At 37.6% G+C, this 23,383-nt stretch overlaps 2 protein-coding genes across 5 annotated transcripts in view; one reads left to right on the top strand and one right to left on the bottom strand.

Moving 5' to 3' along the window:
* HHIP (hedgehog interacting protein) overlaps window positions 1–23,383 on the bottom strand; it is a 74,916-nt gene that overhangs the window by 7,468 nt on the left and 44,065 nt on the right. The window contains exons 5-12 of the mRNA XM_058025284.1: window positions 18,441–18,592; window positions 17,829–18,002; window positions 16,849–16,992; window positions 15,844–15,965; window positions 13,645–13,768; window positions 13,157–13,287; window positions 12,491–12,572; window positions 2,107–2,255 (exon numbers count right to left, since the gene is read on the bottom strand). Coding sequence (XP_057881267.1) covers window positions 2,107–2,255; window positions 12,491–12,572; window positions 13,157–13,287; window positions 13,645–13,768; window positions 15,844–15,965; window positions 16,849–16,992; window positions 17,829–18,002; window positions 18,441–18,592 — 1,078 coding nt within the window. The remainder of the gene's footprint in view (window positions 1–2,106; window positions 2,256–12,490; window positions 12,573–13,156; window positions 13,288–13,644; window positions 13,769–15,843; window positions 15,966–16,848; window positions 16,993–17,828; window positions 18,003–18,440; window positions 18,593–23,383) is intronic.
* ANAPC10 (anaphase promoting complex subunit 10) overlaps window positions 1–23,383 on the top strand; it is a 144,296-nt gene that overhangs the window by 92,406 nt on the left and 28,507 nt on the right. For all 4 annotated transcript variants that reach the window (XR_009114516.1, XR_009114515.1, XR_009114517.1 and 1 more), the window contains exon 5: window positions 11,236–11,326. Coding sequence is in view for 1 of the 4 variants with exons in the window: in XM_058025290.1 (XP_057881273.1) it covers window positions 11,236–11,301 (66 nt within the window). In the remaining 3 variants the exon portion in view is untranslated. The remainder of the gene's footprint in view (window positions 1–11,235; window positions 11,327–23,383) is intronic.

Here is a 23,383-nt window from a genome sequence, read left to right as displayed (position 1 = left end):
CATTTAGGAATCTCAGGCACACTCCTTTGTATACTCAGAGTTCTGCACTACACACATGCCTTAGCAAAGCACACTACACCTGAGCAGTGCACCCAGTGCACTCCTTTAGCTCTTGAATCACTCAATGCTGGGAACAAAACTGAATTCCTATTGGAGAAAAAAAAAGCCAGGGTGTTTTTCAACCATTTTTATCAATTTTGTAAGTTTCAAAGCTTTCCCCTCTCTTTAGCAGATGCCTGGCGATTTATCTATAGAATTCTAGGTTAATCAGCTTGCTTCAGTCTTTCAAATATAGCTCCTGTTTTAAATTGTAACCAGTGTTAGCAAAATTAATAATCCATAACTTTAGTTGTGGTAGTATTTTCTTCTGGAGTAGTCACAGGACTGTGATATATATAATGTATATAAAATATCTTTCTTTTTCTGCAGGTGTTATGCTGTTTAATATTATTGATTGCAATAAACTTTAATATGGATTTATGGATATTTATACTACACTCTAGAAATGCAGGTTTTCTTGATTCCAAGACTTTCTTAACTACATTAAAAAGGAAACTCATACCTTGTAAGGTAAATTTTCTTATTTAAACTATAATAGTAACTTGAGGTTCAACTTAGACCATCCCTATTAATTGTTGTGTGGGATACAGGGAAGAAAGATCCTTAATCTAAATATTTTCTGTGGCTTTCTTGCTCATCATGTCCATCAAATTATCTATCATAAAGCTGTGATTTTTAAAACAAAACAGCTTATTCAAGACCCATTTATGTTCATGTTGGAGGCATTTTTTACTTTTTAGTTCCACTTGGACCAAGGCTGTAGATGGTCCTCATTCTCTAAATGCAGGACAGCTCTGGAAAGTGAGGACAATTGAAGTTGGGATATTTGGCCAGATGAGCTCATCCATTTCTCTAACCTGCCTTCATTGCTGGGTTGGGAATGGTCAGCTCATGAGTCTTTGCCAGTAAGATATTTTATTAGTGGTTTAATAATTTCATTTCATTCCAAAGTCACTTCTGCTCATCACTAAAAACCTGGAGGTTGCTGAAATTTACACTCCAGCCTATAAGGACTTCATAGTTGACCCTGCTTCCCCAGGGCCCTCCTAAGTGCCCTTCCAACCTGAATTATCCATGATCCATTGTGGGATCCTTGTTTTCCCTTAGTCCTTGCTATTTCTTTGAGTTCTACTGCCACAATATGGACATCTCAGTGTTAATCTCTCATCTGGTCAAAGTTGCTGTCCAAAATATGCCCAGTCAGGGGCCTCTGCTGATGCTGAGGAATAAAATCTTTGTCATAACATCTCCTGGTACCCAGGCTGGCTCTGGGACAGCTGCACTGGCCAAAATGACACAGCTCAGACAGAGCCACAGCCTCTGAGACAGCAATGGCACAGCTGGGACCCTCTAGGCTCATTCACCCCATCCCTTGGCTGACACACCCATCACCTCAGTTCAGTCACAGTCACTTTTCCAAGTGACTTTTAAAAGCTAAAGCAACAAGATAGGACCTGATGAAATCACTGTCATAATGGATCACAATAACATTGATTATTTGCTGTTTCATGATATATTGTACAGAGAATTCTCCTCAACAAACTGGTGGAGCCATTTCATTTGGCAGGATCAAAAGCAAGAATGTACCAAAACTAAAATATATGGATTAAATTAGTGAAGTGCAAAAGATGCAATGGAGACCTGCAGTTCTTCTTTACCATCTTTCCTGACAAGTCACCTCTCTTTGACAATGACAGTGATGATACTGGAAGTGGAAGGTGAATGTCCAAACACAGGACATGTAGTGACTGCACCTCCGTTCATTGGAAAATCTTGGTGAAAAAAAAAAATACTGTTGTCATGTTTTTGCTATCAATTGCATTCTGCACTGGCTCACAATGCATTAGATGTTTTAGCAGTTGCATTCATCTAAAGACTTATTGTTCTCCTGCAGCTCATGAAATCAGTATTTTCTAATGTTGTCTTACAACTGAAGGCCAATATATTGGTCAACATATACTGGCAGTTTCTCTGAGCAAATAATTAAAAGCCAACTATGACATGTCACTGCTTTTTCCACTTGTTGCTGTGGATCTGTATACAAACCAGTTCTGCAGAACTCTCCTTCCCAGCCTTGATTACAGCAGCATTTTCCTGTGGGAGTGCAGTGCCCGTTCCGACAGTGCCTTGAGCATTCAGATGTCAGGATCTGTGCAGGCTGAGCTGTTCTTTTGCATTCTTCAGGGACTAAAGGCCTGAAAAAAACCATACAAACCAAACAGAATTAAAAGTCAGGATCAAGAAGAAAAATTTTGATTTTTAAAATAAAGGCCTGATTCTCTGCTGTAACATTATCAGTGGGAAAAATAATGAGATTTCTTTTCCTCAGAAAAAGAAGTAAGCCTAGAGATGATATATTACAGGAAAATACAGTACAATTTTCTATTATTTTATGTAACTGCCTTCAGAGATCTTCCACAAGATTAAGCAATATTCCTTCAGAATTCTTGAAGCATGAACCTGCCAAAAGCAGCTTGCTGAAGGTTTATCTTTATAAAGCTGCCAGCTTATTGCAGGCAGTGATGGTGGTTTTTTTTTCATTTCTAGCTGATCTAGATTTCCCCTAAGAAAGGGGGAAGAGTAACCTGAACAAGTTTTATGGCATTGTGATGTGTAATAATTTTACAGAAGTATTTCCTCTGTCTACGAATTCAGCTTTAAACTGCTGGCTTTTTATTTCCACATTTCCATAGAGTGATATTTGTATTGTGCATTCTGGATGCTTATTTAAGCATGTGAACATCAGAAAAGACCTTTTCACTCTGAGAGTGACCAAGCACTAGCTCAGGTTGCCCAGAGAGTTGTGGAGTCTCCATCACTGGAGATACTCAGAAATTGTGTGGGAAATTGGCTGTGGGAGGCCCTGTTTGAGCAGGGTGGGTGGACCAGGTGCCCTCCAGAGATGCCTTCCAAACTCAGCCATTCACCATCAGGTGATTCTGTGGAATGTGTGCACAAAGGAAATTCTAGTTCAGATGGCTTAAATGATTTCTGACACTGGATGTTTTGGTTAGGATGATAGGACCATCCAAAGGCTACAGGTTCCCAGTAGAGGTAACATGTTGTGTCTCTGCTGTAGGTTTGGTTGCACAGGTACAAGTTTGGAAAAGAATGTCAGGATCTCCCAAGTGATCTAATCAAGTAATTGAAATAGGAGCATCATGGAAAATTAAGTTAATTAGTGACAAATACAAAATTACTCGTTCCCTAGGAAATCATCTTAACTACTGCCATACATACTAAGCCTGAAATGAGCAGGAAAAAGATTCTAATAGTTTAGTGGAGAGCTTAGAGAAAGCTTGGCTAAGTGTCCAGCTAGAATCCAAACATACCAAAATAAAATTCTGAGAGAATAGAATAGAATAGAATAGAATAGAATAGAATAGAATAGAATAGAATAGAATAGAATAGAATAGAATAAGACATTGTTCCTTATACTGGCATCAGTATTAACACCCCAATTATGTGCAAATAGCTGGAATAGCAGCTTGTGCACTGATTACTCTGTCACATATTAAATTCTTAGACTGATACTCCTGTGCAGAGGAAAGGATATCTTTTGGTGTCTGAGAAAGAATGGGTATGATAGAGATGTAGAAAACGGTGACTGAAGAAAAATAGGGGAAAAAAATTGCCATTCTTGTTTATCTCCCATTTCAACATCAGAAGAAACATCAAGGGAAAAAATTAAGCTAAAGAAAATAAAATTAACTAGCTGAATTTGTGACTGCTAAGATATCAAAAGATGTCTGAAGGCCATGTTCTACTAGGATTTTAAATAGATATTTTTGTGTGCAATGGCACCATTCAGGGTAATATTAGATCAGGTAAAAATAATTTTTTGAAAAATAAAAATTCTTACCTAAATCCCTCACCAGCTGACTGGGCTTGCATTTCCCCCTCCCATTTTGACATGCATCTTGTTAATGGTTCACTACAGGGTTTCTTGCATTTTTCCTTGAAACAGGGCAATAGAGTGCAGGCCCACTGGTTTGTTTCAGCATAGCACTTTCTCTGCTCAGTCTTAATTACTACCATGATTATTTAAACATCCACACACAAGAAGTGGTTCCTTAAAGAGGTTAAGGACAGAAAGAATGTGTAGGTGCTTCTCTAGCATAGCACCAAGTTCTGATTTCCAGAGCATTTCTAAGAATCAGACTGAAGGTCCTGTATTATTTAAGGGCTTTGAAACATGTTTTGACACCTTTGGTGCAGCATATTTGAAACCCTTTCAGTTTTACTGTTTACATATTTCCACAGCTGTCTTTTAAATAGAATGCATTATTTTTTTGACCTGTAAGGAATTCCAGTTCTGTAATGAGCAATGATTGTATTACATATGTTCTGGTTAAGAAAGTTCCTACGCTTAAAAAATTATAAGCAATATTCATATGCAACGATGTTTTGGAAATGGTTCTAGAAAATAATATGATTTTCAGTGGAGATTTTTTCAGATTTAAGGTAAAAAGAATCTGTCTTCGAATTCCTACATCTGGAAGAAAAATCTGCATTTGAAATTATTTCTGTATGGCCAACTGCACAGGATGCAACATTCTTTACCTGTCACTACTTAAAGCTCATTTATTTCAAGTTACTTTAAATGGGAGGCTTCTCTTTCTCTTGCTCAAGCACAATTTCAGTACAGAGTTTAGCAGGAAACATAACCTCAGGCTCCTGGAGCATCTCTTGGAAAAGAACTCCAGTGGCATATCTTTAGCAAAGGATGACCTCTTTAGTCACAAAGGTATTTTATTTGGGAAGATAATGATTTATTTTATTAATAGATGTGAAATATTTGTCTGTGATAGCGCTGTAATACATGGCTCTTTTTGAATGCAATTAGCAAGGCAGAAGTCACACTTCTTTGTATCCAGCTGAGCATGGCTGGTCACTTTTATGATTTAAAGTTTTCTACCGCTCTCGGTACTTGTGAATATAACCTTGCCTTTTATTCTACCATCAATCAAGAACTTGCACTCATCAGCCTTGGATAATATTTATTAATGGTGGGGTGGAGTAGAAACAAAGATGGAAAAAATTCTAGTTGGCAAGGTGCCTTAGGAGAAGAGGAATACAAATGCAGCTGCAGCGGAATCCTCGCGTGTGAGAATGGCTGGTTTCCCTGAGCTGTGCTCTGGGAAAAGCCACACTTCTTTCTCAGCATTCAAGCGCTGCTCTGGGACCAACACGTGTCGAGAGAAAGCCTCTGCCCCACAGCACTCACACTTTGCATTCTTAGGGCTTGGAAGAGGTGGAAATGTTCAGGCTGAGCACAAGTTGAAGTGAGTCTCACAAAGATAATGCAAGTCCTGAAACCGACTCTTGGGACTTGATCTCTCCTGCACTTAGACAGGACCATGATTTTGTTTATATAACCAGTGCTTCTCTGTGTCTCCTGATGTGGAAAATGGAGAGGAATAGATGGAGCCACACTCCAGGCTGCAGAGAATTTTTTTCCTTGTATCCCTCAATCTATAAAACTCTAAAGGGTACAGCTTGATTACTCTTACAGTAAGCACTATTTGGTCCGCAGAAAGTCAGCCAAAAATGTAGCTGATAATGACTATTTATATGGCCTGTACAATTCTAGTTATCTTAAAGAGCTGTTCATATATACAGTACAGTACAGTATATCTTGCTTGTTAAAACAGGCTTTCATGAAACTGTATAACAACTCTAAATGTATGGAACACGAAGGAAAAGTTGTACTGGGGGCTGGGGCCTCGCTGGATCCCTTCGCTGACGTGTGCAGTGAGCCGGGAATTCTTGACTCTGCAATGTGTAAAATAATTTTTGCTGCCTTACCATAGCTAGTAGAAGAAAGCTGTCTCTACTGTTTAGAGGCATTTAAAAGTCCAACATGCTTTAATAATTAAAACTCATTCTGGCATAGCTAAGGACTTCATGCTTTCTTCAGCGCATCTCTGTTCGCGGCTCCACTGAACACGCAGAGCGAGTTAGTTGCTGTATGTGCTGTCTGTAACTCAGATGTGCATAAATCAATGCAAATGGAGGGCCAAACTCTGCAGTAAAATAATGGTACTGAACAGAAAACAATTCCTCCACCAGGCTTTTGACACAACATCAAAAATCTCTACTTCCCTACTAAAGTGAAGGAAAAAAATGCAGACAAAATTCTTGGATGTTCAGATTTCAAACAGGAGAAATCTTGATGCAAAATATATTGAATGTTGTGCTTCAATTACCTGCACATAAGATTTAGGTATTAGAATGATACTTAAGTATATCACCAACATTTGTGCATCAGTTGTTGAGGTTTTTTCCTTTATAAGGGAAAATGTCAAGAAAAAATAATTTTGTTTCACTCCTTGTCATAACCTAAATTTACTGCTTGTCATAGAATAAATATAGCATCTCTTCAGGTACAGCTTCTAAAATTAAAAAGTATACCTTTAGTCCTGGGAGAGATGCCAAAAGCTCGTTACTTGTCTCCAGATTTACTACATGGGAATAATGTGGAAAAAACTCACGGCTTTTAAGATTTAAACTCAGCAGCATATCAAATTTATTCTTATATGGTATACTTGTTCATGACCTCTAGTCTTAAGAAATTCTGTCATGTTTGAAAACTAGTCCCTAGTGAAGCCTGTATCAATGTTAATAGCTAAGAGGTCAATGCAACTGCTAAACAGTTTGTATTACTGTCAGGGTGGTCATGAAAACAACACCTGCTGCATGAGCACTTGGCAGCTGGGTCAACAGGCACTGTGGGAATTTATCAATTTAGGGGGCCACTTGCATAACACTTTGACTGATGAATTGGGAACGACTGGCTTACTGGGCTAAAGCTGCTCTATTATGTGTGACTTTCTTTAGGATGGCAGAGGCTTCCTGCAGGCTCCAGAAAATAAGCAAAAGATAAACTGAGCTGTTTTTTTCCTTATAAAGTGATAAAAAGTGAGAACTCCTTAATAGCCAATGCTAGAAAGACTTTAAGAAAAGGGGAAAAATATAAAACCAAAACAAAAACTTTTATAGTCAGTGAGCTGTGATGTGATTGAAAAAAATCCTTAGGTTTTTCCATCGTGGTTACAAAGGAGTTTTTGTGAAGTACTTCTGTAAAGTGAAACTGTCTGGACTGGTATTCACAAAAAGCTCTAATTTCTCTTTAGTGTCTCTTGTGGGAACAGTAACTGCATGTGGGTAGGTAAATGAGATAAGAATTTTGCATGCTCTGGCTAAACTAAACATAATTAGACATTAATTCTGGCTTTCCATTCCCTCAAATGACTTAAGGGATAGTAACTTTCTGAACAGAAAGAAATCATATGGCCCACCTGGGTTGGTGAGGGCATTCACCAACAAAATTGGCTCCTTCTACAGAGAGTTTCCAGTAGGAGCTTTGGAGTTTATCTATAACTATCAGAACTGAGTATCTTGATGCAGATTACTCTAAAACTGTGTGTTTCCATTTCCACAGGAATTGAAGGCTCAAACAGAGCTTCACTTTCATAAATGCTTTTCTTCTGTCATACCACCAAACACTCCTGACTCATGTTAAAAAATCAAATCACTAATGGTTTTCTAAAGAGCCTGAACAGCGTCAAAATGAGGCATGGCCTAGATATTGTCCCTTGGTGTCTGAAATCAGCCTGTTTGGAAATGCTCTCCGACAGCGGAAACCCCGGAAGGTGATGATGGAAAGGATGATAAGTGGAATTATGTACTCTGGAGGGGCATGAAAGAGGAGTGAGATGGTTTGAATCAAGTTCAAGTTTCAATCCAACGGGAAGCAGCAATTCCGGCTGCTGATATGAAACACATTGAAATCCAGATCTATAAGGTGTTACAAGGAGAGGAAGAGGAAATCTTCTTCTGTGTGCAGGAACACTTGCTCAGGCTCTGCCCTCCTTTATAAAAATCACCTGCTGGTTTCAGTGAGCCACCCTGGTCAAAACAGTCACTCATCCCCTTTGGAATCACTGTATGGATGGTGGCAAACTCTTAAAGCTTCACACTTAAAACTTCACAGCACATCTTTTAAAAGGAAAACTTTTGCATTGTCTGTCACTTCTAGACTCTTCTCTGGGTATCTTTCCTTTTATCTGTAATTTCCTTAGAAATTAAAGTGATCATATTATAAATATTCTGAAAGAAAACTTACAAAGCCTCTTTATGGCTGTTCTTCCACCATACAAAGTTTATTTTCTTACTTCTTGGTCTAGTGATAATGTTTAAATTACAGAGTGTATGGACCTATCAACAAATCTTACTTATTTAAATATTCATTTTCACAGTTGATTTTCTCCTCTCATCATGCTAGGAAAATGGTTGCTTTTTCTTTTCTAATGGATTTGTCTCCTATTTTCTCTGTTATTGACTAACTGGAATCTTTTGACCTCTATACATTTTCTACATCACTATTTCCTTAGTTGATTTTTCTTTTCAGTTCATCAACACTTTTGTGATTGATATTAGTATGTATTTTTAGAAACAGAAAACATGATAGAAAAGTTATAAAACAGAAAGTAGAAAACTAGAAAATAAAGGGATTTTGGTGTTTGGTCACTAAAACAATTTATAAATGCTGGTATTTGCATTGACCTTCAGGATATCTGACTAACCCTACCTTTTAGTTGAGAAGAATACAAGTCTTTCTCCCTGTATTTCCTCACTAGTTCCAATCCCTGGAAAGTAGTAGTAATGGGGTTTTTTGATAATCCTCAAAAAATGGAAATATTTTTCAGAGACAGTTTTAACTTAAAAATGTCTCTCAACTGCCAGTTTAACTAATGTGCCCAATGTTGGTTTGATGTGCCTGTAATTTTTAATGTTTCCCACATCTCCTCCATCCTCAAAGCTAAATATGCTATTGGCTATACTCATTTCTCTATGGGATTTTTGGTAAAATGTAGTATACCTATATTTTGCAGCACTTCACATGCTTAGGGCTTTTTTTTAATCATTTAATTGTCTGTGAGCTCTCAGGCACAAATGTATCATTATAACAACCTTTTTACAAAGAGAAGGATTATTTCCCTCAGTGCTTTCAATGGGGGTCTATTTAGTTATTGATATGAAGTATTTGGAAGAGCTGAACAGAACTTTTACTGTGCTACCTGGAATTCTGTATTTCAAACTGCTTTGGTAATTGTGGGATTCAGAACCTCTGTGTTGATCATGTTCATAAATGTATCATATATCACCTCAGTTAAACACCTCATTTCTGTTACACGTGTAGGATTGTTGTAGAATGGGACTTTCCCATTGCTGAGTGTTGAAGACTAATGCAAAGAGTTCTTTGGATTACCCTCATCTTCTGATCTCCTAATGTTTAACCTGCCCATCTTATTTGATTTTTTTTCTATGTCCAAGTAATAGATTTCTGTCTTAAGCTACATTTGAGATAAGAAAAATAGGAGTCATGGTTTTGTTTGATTATGCAGTAGTTTTCCACAAGACAAAAGGACATGGCCTCAAGCTGTGCCAGGGGAAGTTCAGGTTGGACATCAGGAAGTATTTTTTCACTGAAAGGGTTTTTAAGCATTGGAATGGACTGCCCAGGGAAGTGGTGGAATCACCATCCCTGGAGGTGTCCAAGAAACACCTGGACATGGCACTCAGTGCTCTGGTTTAGTTGACAGGGTGGTGATCTGTCAAAGGTTGGACTTGCTGATCTTGGAGGTCTTTTCCAACCTTAATGTTTCTTATGATTCTAAAAAGATCAAAAGAAATAAAGCCCTGCACCTTCATGTAATGTTTATTTTTTAAAATAAAATAATAATTTTGTAAGCTTGCAGCAGCTTACAAATGACCACAAGGAGAAGAAGGTTGGGTTTGCATGGAACTGTTAATTTCCAGAAAAGGGCTACTCTAGGGCATGATAATTTTGTTCTTCTACACTGCCCCAGGCATTGAAGATTATCTTTGCAAATTAACAGGTCTGCCAGGGACCACCTCTCACAGGGGTTTTTTAGTAAGTAATGAATTTCTAAGACATGACAAATCAATAGGTTCATTATTTTATTATTACCACCTACTCATAGTCCACCTGTAGCATCCTTACTTTGTGTTTTACAAAGCTTATTGTGGTAGGGTTTATGTGAATATTTGTTGCATTGGTGTGGTGCACACCATGAGGAGAAGCAACAAAATATTAACATGGAAAAGAATATTATCTTGTAAATAACATTATTTTGTTACTAAAACTTTACACGAACATTTGCCAAAGCCATGGAGTTTACATGGGTGGTATGAACTCAGCATGGAATGGTAAATATATCTCCCATGCTCCATTGTGGAAGTCACTCATTATCCTTCCCTTAAAAGCTGCAGTGGTGTGAGATTGAAAGACAGCAAAACTCAAAACTTTGCCTGAATGAAAATTATCCCATGCTTCTGAGAAGTTTTACCAAAAACTATATCCCTGTGCCACAGTCTGTTTAATTTCAACTGTGTGCCAATTTACAAAAGTATTTTATAGTTTTCTGGTTACTTTCACCAGTAACCAAACACAGTCTTGACCCTTTTCCACGCATGAGAACAGCCAACCATGAGTGCAGCAATGGGAGGTCTGGCCTTTCAGGTATGTCAGCTGAAGACCACCCTACTGGAAGAGGTAACAAGAACAAAAAGCTGAGGTCAAAAAAGGCAGCCCCATGTAATTAGATACTAATAGTGGATTTAGGGTGTAAAATTCACTTAAAACCATACACCAACAGACTAAACAATCCAAGGAAGAATGGCAAGTTTTGTTCTAAAAAATGTTTTCAATACCAGAAAGCATAAATAAAACATACATAATAACCTTGACTGACAGACTGCACCAACCTGCAGTAACATCTGCTTCCAAATTATTTGTTGTAGTTTTGGGGTAGTACAATTATAAAACACTGAAAGTCCACTACCCCTGAAACTCTAACTTACAGTACAGTGTGCAACCAGTGTCATGATTTTCTTGTTGTATTCCCTTGTTATCCCACTAACAATGTTTAGAATTTAAGTCTGACAAGAAAATTAATTCCTCCCTTAATAGGAAAGCCAAAAATGGAAGTCTGACTGTATCTGATACCCATGGAGGAACATGCTGAAGTAGATGCTGAACAAATAGGCAGCTGCTTTTGTAGGGTGTGATGGGGTCAAAGTAATTATACAACAAACTTCACTTCTGATGGCTGACTCCTTTTGTGTTGATTTCTGATACTTTTGCAGGATAGATGTGCAACTTTTACACGTCAGAACTTGACTGCTCTGATAGAGCAGCAAGATCCATCATGAAGAACATGGTATTCCTCCAGCTAAAGTGAGTATCTATCTGCTAGTCATCAGCTCTTATTGCTGCTGGGGCCCCTGGGTCATGTTGGGAACTGGCTTTTTGCAGTCCTTCCAGATTCCTTAATCTTTTCATACATCCAGCTGCTCTGCAAAGATCATGCCTTGAGGAGCTTTGCCTTGATAATTTTCATTTATCCTCATTTTACAACTGGTAAATTAGTCTCAATAATTAGAAAAATCCTATTAATTCCATGTCTTATAAATCACTTGAGTGGGATTTATAAGCCCTTTGGAAGCAGTTCTTTAAGAATAGTTAAAGAATTCCCTGTATTTCTGGCACAGAGTCCAAGGACAGAGGATTTCCCTCCTTGGTGCTCCAAGCCTGCCAAGGGAGAGATATGTAATAGAAGGGGTATGGAAGGGGTATGTTCAATATTAGTGAGCAGTGACAACTCACACCCACTGAGAAATGAGTCCTCTCTATTATTGTCCATTGGTGGTATCTCCTGTACAACTGGAGAAGAGATATTTGGGAAAGACTGAAGAGATATTTGGGAAAGACTGAGCGAGCCCCTTAGAGCTTACTTACAGCCAAACCAGCCCTGACTAGGACTCACAGGTTATTTTCTGTACTTGCTGTTTAGTACACAGAACAGGCTTTGTCTCACAGTGCTGATCTTTGGAGGCAGCTCCTGTTGTGCTCTGTCCCACCACAGTGGCAGATGAGGAAGCAGCAGTGCTGGGGAGAATTCCAGCAATTGCCTTCCACTGGTGCTGCATAACTTTCTGTGGTGCTTACAAATCACTTGGCTTCAGAACTACCAGGAGCATCTTCTTCCAGTCCATATGGTTCCAAATTAAGTAGGTCAACTTCTCTATGAAAACACACTAAGAATATACATCTAGGTGGGAAAGTACAGCTTTCAGCACAATGTCAAAGTGTAAAAATTCCCAGAAGTTAGTGCTGGTTACCCCTCTGCTGTTCTTACATTCACTTCCTTTGAGACAGTGAATCAATTCTGCTTGCTGCTGCTGGAACACTTGCTTTTAGGGAGCCCCCTGCATCAGGAATTTTCCTTTTTATTGAACAACAGTATTGCATAATTCAGCCACATGAACAGAACTGCAGTTACCTTCTGGTTTTTAACCTATTGAGGAAAAGGCTGATCCCAAAAAGAAGTGCAATACTCACCTTTTTGGGTCAACGATCTTGTAGAGTTTTCCACTGTGAGGCTGTGTCATACTTTTACTGCTTGATAATATGTAAATCTCACCTGTTAGGAAAAACAGTGGAATAAATTACTTCTCCTTTCCTAAGATGTTAAATACATGACTTTTGTGATCTGGTTGTATTTGCCAAATGAGATTTAAAAAACTTCAGAAGAAACACTGAAATATACAAAGGAATCATTTGCTATTTGAAAATTTATATAAGCACTTTCCCCAAATGGATGCTAAAATGTGAAGAACATTCTATCATGAGGGTTTTTTTTCATATAGTATAGAATTGATTAAAAAAATTAAATAGGTGAGGAAGGGAGAAGAGGGGTCAGTCTGCTCATGCAATATCTTTGCCCTTTAATTCTGTAATGCTGGAAATAAAAGCAAGTATTTTATATATTGTGTCACAGTGAGTGCCAGGTTCACAGCATGTGAGACACAATAAGGATTTTTGCCCTTTCCAGTGACACATTCTCTTCTCAGTTCTTCCTACAAGGCTGCTGAGGTGTAGCTGAGAGCAGTGAGAGCAGCTTTGACGAAGGACAGATAGCCTTCTTTTTAAACATTTAATTATGAATACTGCTGCAGAAATTACTGATAAGCCTTATAATTTAAGAAAAACTCTTTTAATATTTACCTAATTCATCTTCTCCAAATCCCAAGACAGGGCCTGAAAAGAAACCTCTACATGAGCCAGTGTTGCCAAGACAGAGGGGTTTCTCTTGCCACTGTTTGGTTGCAGGACTCTGTTGCAGTGTTAAAAAATTTCTACATTCACAAACACATAAAAAAAAGAGTTATATTACATTTTGAACAGAGGGTTTTCATTGTCCATATAAATAAGTAAACACTTGCTGCAAGTAGCATCATAGATACATCTGTGCAGTTTTTTGTCTTACAACTTCTGTACCTTTTCCCAAGGATTAGGTACGTTCTGTATGTCACCATTCATTAGAATGCTGTGCTATTTTATTCCCAAATCTCGAATCTAATCTGCATTACCCCACTGCTAAACTGGCCAAGTGACACATCATACAAGACTGTTGGTGTGGCTTTACACAGGCAGCTGAGTGACTGAATCCACCTGCCATGCATTGCTGTTTGCAGTGAGCTGTGCACACGTACCCGTTGCGGTCTCCAAACACGTAACTTCCATAGAGCCGCTCCGACTGGCAGCCCCGGTACACGAATCCACCAACCAGGGAGCCACTGCTGAAGGGTTTGAATTCTAGAAGGGAGGGCTCACTCTCTGAAAAGGAACTACCGTAGCATTAGATCATATGCATTTTCATATTGATGCACATCTAGGAAAATGTCACTGCCTCAGTTAAAAAGATTAATTCCATTTAAAGAGTCCTCAGAATTCAGGATGCATTGACATTGCAACGTTAACATCTCAGAAATGAGATATTAAAAAAAATCAGAAAATTACAACAAAGTCTGTTTGTGAAACAATCCATTAAAGATTTCAAAAGGCGAGGCTATAATTGCTTTCTTCCATGTGCACAAGCTGGGAGAATAAAACTACATAAAGATTAGGCTGAAGTTCCATTGAAACCAGAGTGATTACTGCTGTTAATTTCTACATGTCAATCTGTCTGCAGACTGGATCTCCTGAACTTCAGGAACAAAATAACCCCCATTCACTGTAGAGTATAGTTCAGAAATTCCAGTGATTTTCAGTAGAATTCGTTTTGAAATCCTTTCAATGGTTTGAGAAACTTCCCAATTCACAGTTTTAAAGATGGTATGTGTGTTATATCCCATAAAACACTACTATTACTGGCTGTATCTTCTCATGGTAATTTATTTTATGCTGCTGTATTAGTTGCAATTCCTGTACTTTTCTGCTTTTTTATTTCACAAAACCACAGATTTTAGTCCTATCAAACAATTCTTCAAGGAAGTTCCAGTCTACATGTTCCTATTCATGCAACCAAATACCACTTAGGGTACAAGTAGGCTCCATTTGACATGCTAGCTGCATAATTTTAAAAAAAGCCACAGCCAGTTGACCATTTTTTAATAGGAATTTTTTTTTTAGTCAGCGGGCTATCTGCAAGCCTTTGAAAAATGCATTTCCCAGAGTGTTCTACATGAGTTAGAGCTGAAATTTTATGGGGGAGAAAACAGTGATGAACTCTTTTTATTGAAGCCATTGACCCACAGCGTAGTATTAATATTGGCAAGCTGCTCGGGACAGACACAATATTGTTAGTTTACTCTGCAATAAGGATGCAGTCAAAATTCCATTGGAGCAGTGGTTAACCAAATATTATTCTTTGGTTTGGCTTTCATAAAATGGACACAGAAAATCCATGCAATAACTGAAGTAGTACAATTGCATTATGCTATTGTGTCCTGTTGTGCCAGCCAGCCCAGCTGCTTTGCTTTTAAGGGGAGTACAGGTGGGAGAACCCAGGGATGTGATTAGAAAGGGAAATGCTACATTCCAGGAGACAGGCCAGTTCTCAATGCCTTTAGACACCGTTGGCATTTATCACATGTTACCATCAGGAATTTACAAGCTGCTAAATGGGCAGTCAAGGCAGGTGATAGCTCAGAGGAAGTGTCACCTGGCTTGCCTGAACTTGCAAGGGACCTTGGTGAGCACCAGAGTTAAACATCAAACTGAAATTGTGACTGGCAATCATACAGATTCAGAGAGAGCATGAAGCACTTTAATATTTTAAAGTCCCGAATTGAGTGTACTTATCTTTTTGTAATCTAATCTAAACTAGTAATTTATTATGAAGTAGCAGCATAGTGCCTTTTTCTAAGTTTTTTATTTTTAGTAACATTTAAACAGAGCTCAGTCATTTCCCTGTTTGGTTGTGGTCTGCTGTTGTCTATCTCACTTTTTCCATTATAAGAGGCACATTACATGAGGTTTCCATTCTCTCTCTGAAAAGGTTATTTGTGAAAGACTAAGAATACTAAGAAAACTAAGAATGCATTTCCATCATTTCCTGATATTCCAAAATATTCTCTTTATGAGCCAAAATATGCAGCAACAGTGAGATCTTTGACAGACTAGCAACTGTCAAATTTGTTAAATCTTATTTACATGATATTCTACACCAACAAGAACAAAGTTGAGTCATTTCCATTTGGTTTTGGCCTGCATCTTTTATCCGCTTCTACATTGAAGATTTCTTTTGAAAAGATAGAAATTTCACTTCTATCTCAGATAAGTTGTCTCTATGCTGTAAGTTTCCTATCATGGCTATACAGGCCTTTACATATTCTCTTCTTTTTCTGTTTATTATTCCATGGAAACAGAACCTGACTATTGCCAGCAGCTTTACCCTGGATAGAACTTACCATAGTCTTTGCCCTTTATTATTTGTAAGATCCTTGCTGAAGATCTGTTCTTTCCATTTGAATCTGAACAAAGTATAGTTAAATTGACGTTTACATCTGTTGGGTGCCGGTCCACAGCACACCTTTAAAACAACAACAAAAAAAGAGAAAATCCATGAGAAAGGTGAGTTCATAACATGTAACTATCAATATGAAGCATTACATTTTAAAGCATTATTGTTTCTTTGTGGTGCCTATTGTTTCATTTGAGGGACCTTTTTCATGCTGAGTCAAAATACCTGAGAAATGCATTGGATTTATGCACAGGAGATAATACAGTTTCCCATTCCTCACATTTCTATGTAATGTGAAATAAAACGATTTTCCCTGGTGATATAATGTAGTCTGCAATATAGTACCTGAAAAGAATAGTGCCTTAAGCTAAATGAACTCATATGGTGTAGGAATTTTGGACTGTTAAAAAGTCCAAGAATAAAGTCCTTATCTGAACAACTTGACTTTCTGATTTTTTTTCAAACCAAGACTTTAAATGTCACTTCAGTACTACCACCCACCTAATTTGCTGAATTATGTGTTGTTTAGTTAAAGCATTGTTCTCCTCCTTGCTATTGTTTAGATATCACCAGATGTTCTCATTTATTTTCCACGTGCCTTTTTTTCCCAGTCAAGATTTCCATTTCAGCTGTACTTTACCAGCTTTCTGCTTTAAGCTCTTTTCTTTCTCTAAGGTAGTAATTTTATTACTAATTAAAGCTAAAAATTCTGTACTTTGTTTCTGTCATTTTGGTCTTGACTTGTAGTAGTTGTGCATGCTCTTCTCTTTCCCCTTTGCCAATGTACATTTGTTTCTAACTGTGACATATGTGTGGAGGTGGAGGAGTGGAAGATTCAAAAAGTTCACGAGTGCTTTTATTACTGAAATATTGCTTTCTGTCAGTATAAAAGCAAGCTGGGTTGAAAACTGTCTGCTCCAGAGCAATTTCAGTTTAGTGGAAGCTCACTTACCGGCCTGGATTGTGGAGTCCATGTGCAAAAATCTCAGGAGGTTGGTTGGTGCTGTTGAAGTGTGGGTTGCTCCGTGGGATGGAGTAAGGGACATTGCACAGGTCAGTATTGACATCGAGGCGCAATACAGAACCTGTAAAATCACTGAGAGAGTTGGAGGGTAAAATAATTGGGTTTTTAAATGTGTTTCACTGGCAAATGTAATCCATATAATACTAGAGTGAGCCAGCAAAATAAACAAGCCACTTTACTGATTAATCAATCAGTAGTGATGGATGCAAGTCCATCATGGTGGATGCAAGTCCAAAGAAGTGTAGCAGAGCCTTTCAGAGATTCACTTTGGCAAATATCTTGCCTTGTTATGTGCAGACCAAAATGTCTCTGATCATGTTGTTGGGAAACAACTTGATCATAAGAATAATGTTCTAAACATCAAAATTATTTAGGGCCTCAAATATAAGGCTACTAAGTCTTTTATACTGTGTGTCATCTAGAGTAATTTTGGATATAAACTCTTTGTAATTACAAAGTGCTTTTTGCTCACACTTTGGATCCTACTCTTGAATTCAGCGATTTCTAGTCACAATACAATCCAAAGACTAATTATATCGAAAGCAAGTGAGAAAAAATTATATTGTTTCAATGCAGGTGTTGATACTTTTTTATAAGGATTCAGAACTTTCTTGTTACAAGAAACAGGAGAAACCAAAATGTGTTTTAACTTACATTTGTGACTGAGATGGAGGAAAGGAAAGTAGAGGAGCACACTCTTACCATAAACATGAAACGATGTAATGTTTAAATTAATTCCATTCCATTAATTTAAAACCAGGTACTACAATTGCCCTCTGGTCTGGGTTTTGAGTATACCCTTGTACTTAAGAAATATTTTAAAAACCACAGCAGCACCTGCAAATCTCCTGAGCCAAAGAGGTCTTTGAGCACAATAATAGAAGTCTATCCACTGGTAGTTTTTGTACCTTAAACCATCCATCTCCTCCATGTCATCTAGAGTGATCATGCCATCTCCAAGAAAAATGTATAGGAAGCCATCTGGGCCAAACAGCAGCTGTCCTCCTAGATGTTTTCGATGGAGTTCTGCTACTTCTAAAAACACTCTTGCTGTCCTCATGTCAACTTGGTGTGGATTTTTCCTGCAAGTTAAAGATATGAACACAGTTTTCACAGTTCACTATCTTTGTTCTTCTTTCTGAAAATACACTTGACTCATTCAAATTATACTTCGAGATGTGGATGTTGTAACTTGGCTGAAAAATGCCTAACAGTTATTTCTGAGAAATTTCAATTTTCCAGCATTCACAAACAATTACTTTGCTGCCTATGCACAATAAGTAGGAAGTAATCATAATTAAAAAATGACAGAATAACTGAAAAAAAGTCTTAAAAAGAAAAAAACTATGCTCTTCCTATCATTCCAAAATTACTATTTGAAATAAAATCCACAATAGGTTTTCTGCAGGTGCCCAAGTTTATACATTGTAAACTCATATTCATTTTAGAAATCAGAAATACTAAAGTGCAGAGGTTGCTGAGAAATACAGAGTTTGTTAATTTTAGACTTCTACTGATACCTGGATACTGTGTACTCTACGACCCTAAGGATGTGGTCATGAGGTCCAATAGCCCACCGTTCTTGGTTGGTGGTATAAGACACATACAGCTTTCCATTTTTCTTGTAATTGGGGTGGAATGCAAGGCTTAACAGTCCTCTTTCATCTCCTCCCTGCAGTCAAATGAAAAACACAAAGAATTGTGAAGTTAATTATGTTCTTTATTGTGTTTCAGCTGGAACCCCCAAAAAAAAAAAGTTTCTTTCTTGTGGATAATCTTTGCCCAAACTCTTATTTCTTTCCTGACTACTGCACAAAAAGGATTATAAAACATTTCACTTTGGGGAAGTCTTTAAGAGTTAGAACAAGACAATTGCCTTATGTAGTTATCTATGCACAAGTCTGTTACGCCACTTTTGTGGAGTGATTTGTGTATGTAATCTTTGGGAAGCCATGAAGACAAGTTTAAGTGCTGTGAAGGATTCTTTGCTGGGTTACTAGGTTGCTTGTAATTTGTAGAAGACGAATAAAAAGGTCTATAATCAGCAGTCACTTCTAATCCAAGTATCCAAAACCTAAAACACAGTGCTGGCTGCCAACTCCCACTGTCTTGGCAATATGTTTAGAAAACAGTTAAATTACTTGTGTAATATGTAAACCTTTGTTTTACCCTGGAGGCAGCAACATCAGTTGTCACAACTATGGTGGTCTGTTCATCATAGCTGGTGTACTGTAAGTAATAAGCAGCCTTGGTCTGTGTGCAGAGAAACCATAGTTTTACATGTGGTTCCTCACTGAAAAGGGGTTTTGGGTTTTTTGGTTTTTTGTTTTTTTGTTTTTTTTTTTTTTTTTTAATAGAATTAGAAAAATCTCAGAACAACTTGCTTTTGTTATTATGTTTGCCATGAAGAACAGTACAGTTATATGTTAAGCATCCAATCCATGTAATGTACTGTGACAATGCAAATACCCTGTCAACTTAAATAGAAGGCTTTTCAGTTTCTAAAAAGCTTCTAAAAATGTATGTACTATTACTATGCCTAAAACTGTATTTGTATAAAGGAAGAATAAAACTCAGATTCTTTTTTTGCTCTTGAGGCAATACAGGGAGCGAAGCTGAGGCACGGAAATAGACACAGCACATAGCTAACAATTCAAATTCAATTAATATATGTGATTATTCACAAAGTGATAGAAGTTTTGGGGTTTGACTCAGGACTTGCCAGCCCTTCAAAACTAGAACCAGTGACTCTGTTGTAGATTCAAGTGCTCTAGCTCTGCACCCATAAGGAGACAACGTTTTGCAACTCTAACCACACCCAAGATAAGCAATTATGAAATTTGAAATTATAACAGAGGATGAAGCTTTAAAATGTATTTGCACTTCAGAGTGATGGATGGGCCTGTCTTCCTGTTGAAAGTCATCCCACAAAGGGCCTAATTGGGAAAGTGCACAGCTTTAATTTATTTTAATTCAACATGATTGTTGTACTTCCTTTTTAATCACAACCACCAAAGAGAAACCTGAGTCAGAAATGGAGATGTAAATAGGTCAAGAGATTTCCATACAAACAGATTTGTACAATGAAATCTGGATCCTGCTAATTTAGAAGCAGACAAAATTTGCTAGTTTGTTTGCTAGAAAAATTTAGTTTCAGGGGGTTATCAGAGAGGTTAGTTTTGAAAGTCTAGTTAGAGCTGCCAAATCAGTTGCAGTCATCATGGATGAAGGGACTGCCAATCCAGCTCTTTCTCCTTTATGAGCCAAAAATAATTCTGCAGCTGAGTCTGAACTGATTGTAGATATTATTGTTTGAGTTTCTAAGAGCTTTGACCAAGTTGCTCTGATAAAGTCTGAAGCAAAGGCAGGCAAATCAGTTGCTTTGGGAACAGGAAGGCATATTTCAAAGATTCCTGAGGAATGATTCTGTCTGTTGTGCCCAGACAAAGACAGTCCTATTTCTTCTCCTGAGAGATGAGTTCAACTCATTTAAGGGCTCAGGAATGTCAGTGAGTCACACTAGGTCTGCCATGCAAGGTGAGTTATTGAAAGTATTAGTAAGAAAAGATCTTTTTGTTACTGAGCTGAAGATTTTATTTAGTGCTTGATGCCATGGCAGCCGTCTCAGTGTGAAAGCGAAGTTGTTGAAAGCGTAAACAGGTGAAAATTAAATTAAGAGCTTTTAATGAAGTACACATGAAGCAAGAATGTGAAAAATGAATGAAACACTGGACCTGCAAGGTAGTAACTATGGCAAGTTGCATTTGTAGGATCAGGCCTTGACTTTTATTTATTGCTGCCTTTCATGATTGTTAGAGAGCAGTGTATCACTTTATAGATTGTTTCTATTGCTTCTTGAAATGTCATACTGCTGTTTTCACAGTCAGATAGACACATTTTGTTCTAAAAAGTCTATTTACCCATGCAGTTAATAAAAACTTTGTGAATATCCCTCCAAGGTACTGAAATCAGTGCAGCATCAAGACATTAGTTGGCTCATGTTCAACGAGAAATCCAGATGAGTTTTTCCATATTTAGTTTTCCTGCTTTTGGAAACCAATTCTTCATGTGTATTTTGAACTTTATCACTAACTGGCAAACCTGTTCTTCCCAACCAAATCCCTGCCACACTTCCATAGCTTTTAAAATACCCTCTATGTGCCAGAAAGTATATAGTTTTCTGTAGTGTTGTCTCATATGCTGCGTGGTAAATGGAGAGATACCCAGCAAAATCCCTTTGGAGTAGTAATTTTAGTACTACCAAACCAAATAATTCTGTACAAAATCTCAGACTTTCTCTATAGAATATTCCTCTATTTTATTTTTTATCAATGGACTTTTGATGTGAAACCAGCACCCAGGCTTTACAGTCTTTCCTGTGTATACCATGTCAAATAGTTGTATCTTTTTCTTGGCAGCTTAAAAGGTTATTGACATCCTTTTCTTTGAAAGTTTCCCTTTAGATGGAACCAGCACCAACAAACTGTAGATGACAAATCAGCTTGTATGAGATTCTGCACTGCACTATTTGATGGAATAACCATTAATGTTTGTCAGTTGTATAAGGAAGGGCAAGAAGAATGAGACAAATCTTTGTATTCCATTGGGATGTCTGTTGAAGACAAAGAATGATGGTTGGCTGAAATGAGTATTAATTACTTAAACATACTGTGGACTGGGGCCAGTGTGAAATTTGTGTCGTAACTAAATCTGGCAGCTCCCACTTTTGATGTCTGCCTGTGCTGCTCTGCTTGAAGGCTCCCCTCTCCTGTTGGAGGCTGTGACACCTTCTGCACCAATACTACACTTTTTTCCAAAACTGATTTCCTTAGGCCAGGGACCTCGGACCTTTAAACCCCAGTTTGGTCTAGTTTAAGACCAGAGCCATGAAAATAATCTAATCAGAATTCCATAAAGTCAGTACAAAGCCAAGTAAACATTAAAACAAAGTGTTTCTATAATTTTCATTTCTAAAGGGCTGTTTAGCTAGGTTATGTCAGTTCTGAAAGTATATTGCAGCAGTATGTGTTCCCAACTGAAGGATATTTTTGATACTTCTTTTTGCATTGTAATTTCTCCTATAATATATTTACACTTGTAAAAATGTAAACAAGTGCACAAAATTACCCACTTTGTATTCTGACCTAACACAAAGAGAAGTAACTTGCCTGTGAATACTGGATGTGAGGCATGTGAATGCTGGATTTTTATAGAATGGAGCTATTTTCATGTAACCACTCCTTGGCTGGGCTCTGCTTCCAATTTGTGTGCTTTCAAATGTACTCTGGTATACCTCTGGTATTATAGACAGAAGTTTTATTATATTATTAAGATATTATACTTTTTCTGTAATTCATAAACATATGCTGCACTTATTTTTAAGACATGCTGCCATTTAATTATGTCAATATATGTGTTATTACATATAGTAAATACAGAGAAATACACAGGAATGCTTTAACTGGTATTTTAAATTATTTAATTTAAAATAGATCATATTGTAAGTATGACCCTTAATTACATATCCTTAGTAGTAATTAATGCTAGTAAGCAAAACCAGACATGACCATTTATTTCCATTACTCTGTGTGGCTTAATAGTAAACAATGTAGGTAGCATATTCCAAGTTTTCCTTTAAAACTGATTTTGAAATGCACTCTTTATATGATACTTAGAATATAATGGTATTTATACTTAACAGTACTAATGTGATGGGTATATATAAATATATGGTATATAATGGTATTTATACTTGACTTTTTTGTCTGAACAAACTCACTCTCATGTTGGAATGGAGTAACAACCTTTTTAAAAAGGGGTTGTGCTTAAATATGCAAATTCAACACCCAATATTTTAACTCTAATATCTTTATCTCTTTTTTTTCATCTATTCTTATAGCACAAGTGCCGGGTAAGTTGTTGAAGTAATATAATCACCTTTAATTTAGTTTATTTCCTATGTAATAAATAGCATAACCAATATGCCTTACCAAGTGTTTGATCTTAAGGAGTTTTATTTGTAAAAAAACATGGGTGAAGGGTAAAACCTCTTATCAGGCAGCACCATCTGAACTCTTGAGAATGAGATACAGGAGGGCTAAAGATCAGTGTCAGGTATTCTTCTCAGTGGGAAGTGTTTGCTTAATTGCCATGTTTTGGAAATTTGGCCCAGCACAGGACAGAAACGTGACTCTAGCAGGAGCAGAAGGCTGCCAAGGTCTGCTGCAGGGGTACACCCTGCCCTTCAAGCTGCACCACCTACTCTGAGCTCCAAGGGGGAATCGCCCCTGCCTGGTGGAAATCCAGCAAACACGCAGAAGTTGTCTGGGCTGCAGGAGCAGAGCTCTGTGAGACCTCTTGGGTGTTGAGGACTCCAGTGCTTTGCTATCTGTGGGGCCTGAGGCCTCTGGCAAGGGAAGGATTTGTAACATTAGACATTTACCTTAGGGGAAAATAATTACAC

The sequence above is a fragment of the Melospiza georgiana genome, chromosome 5 (genome assembly GCF_028018845.1).
Source record: "Melospiza georgiana isolate bMelGeo1 chromosome 5, bMelGeo1.pri, whole genome shotgun sequence".
NCBI lineage: Eukaryota > Metazoa > Chordata > Aves > Passeriformes > Passerellidae > Melospiza > Melospiza georgiana.
The sequence above is the reverse complement of the archived record's forward strand: the minus strand, read 5'-3'. Positions and strand labels throughout refer to the sequence as shown.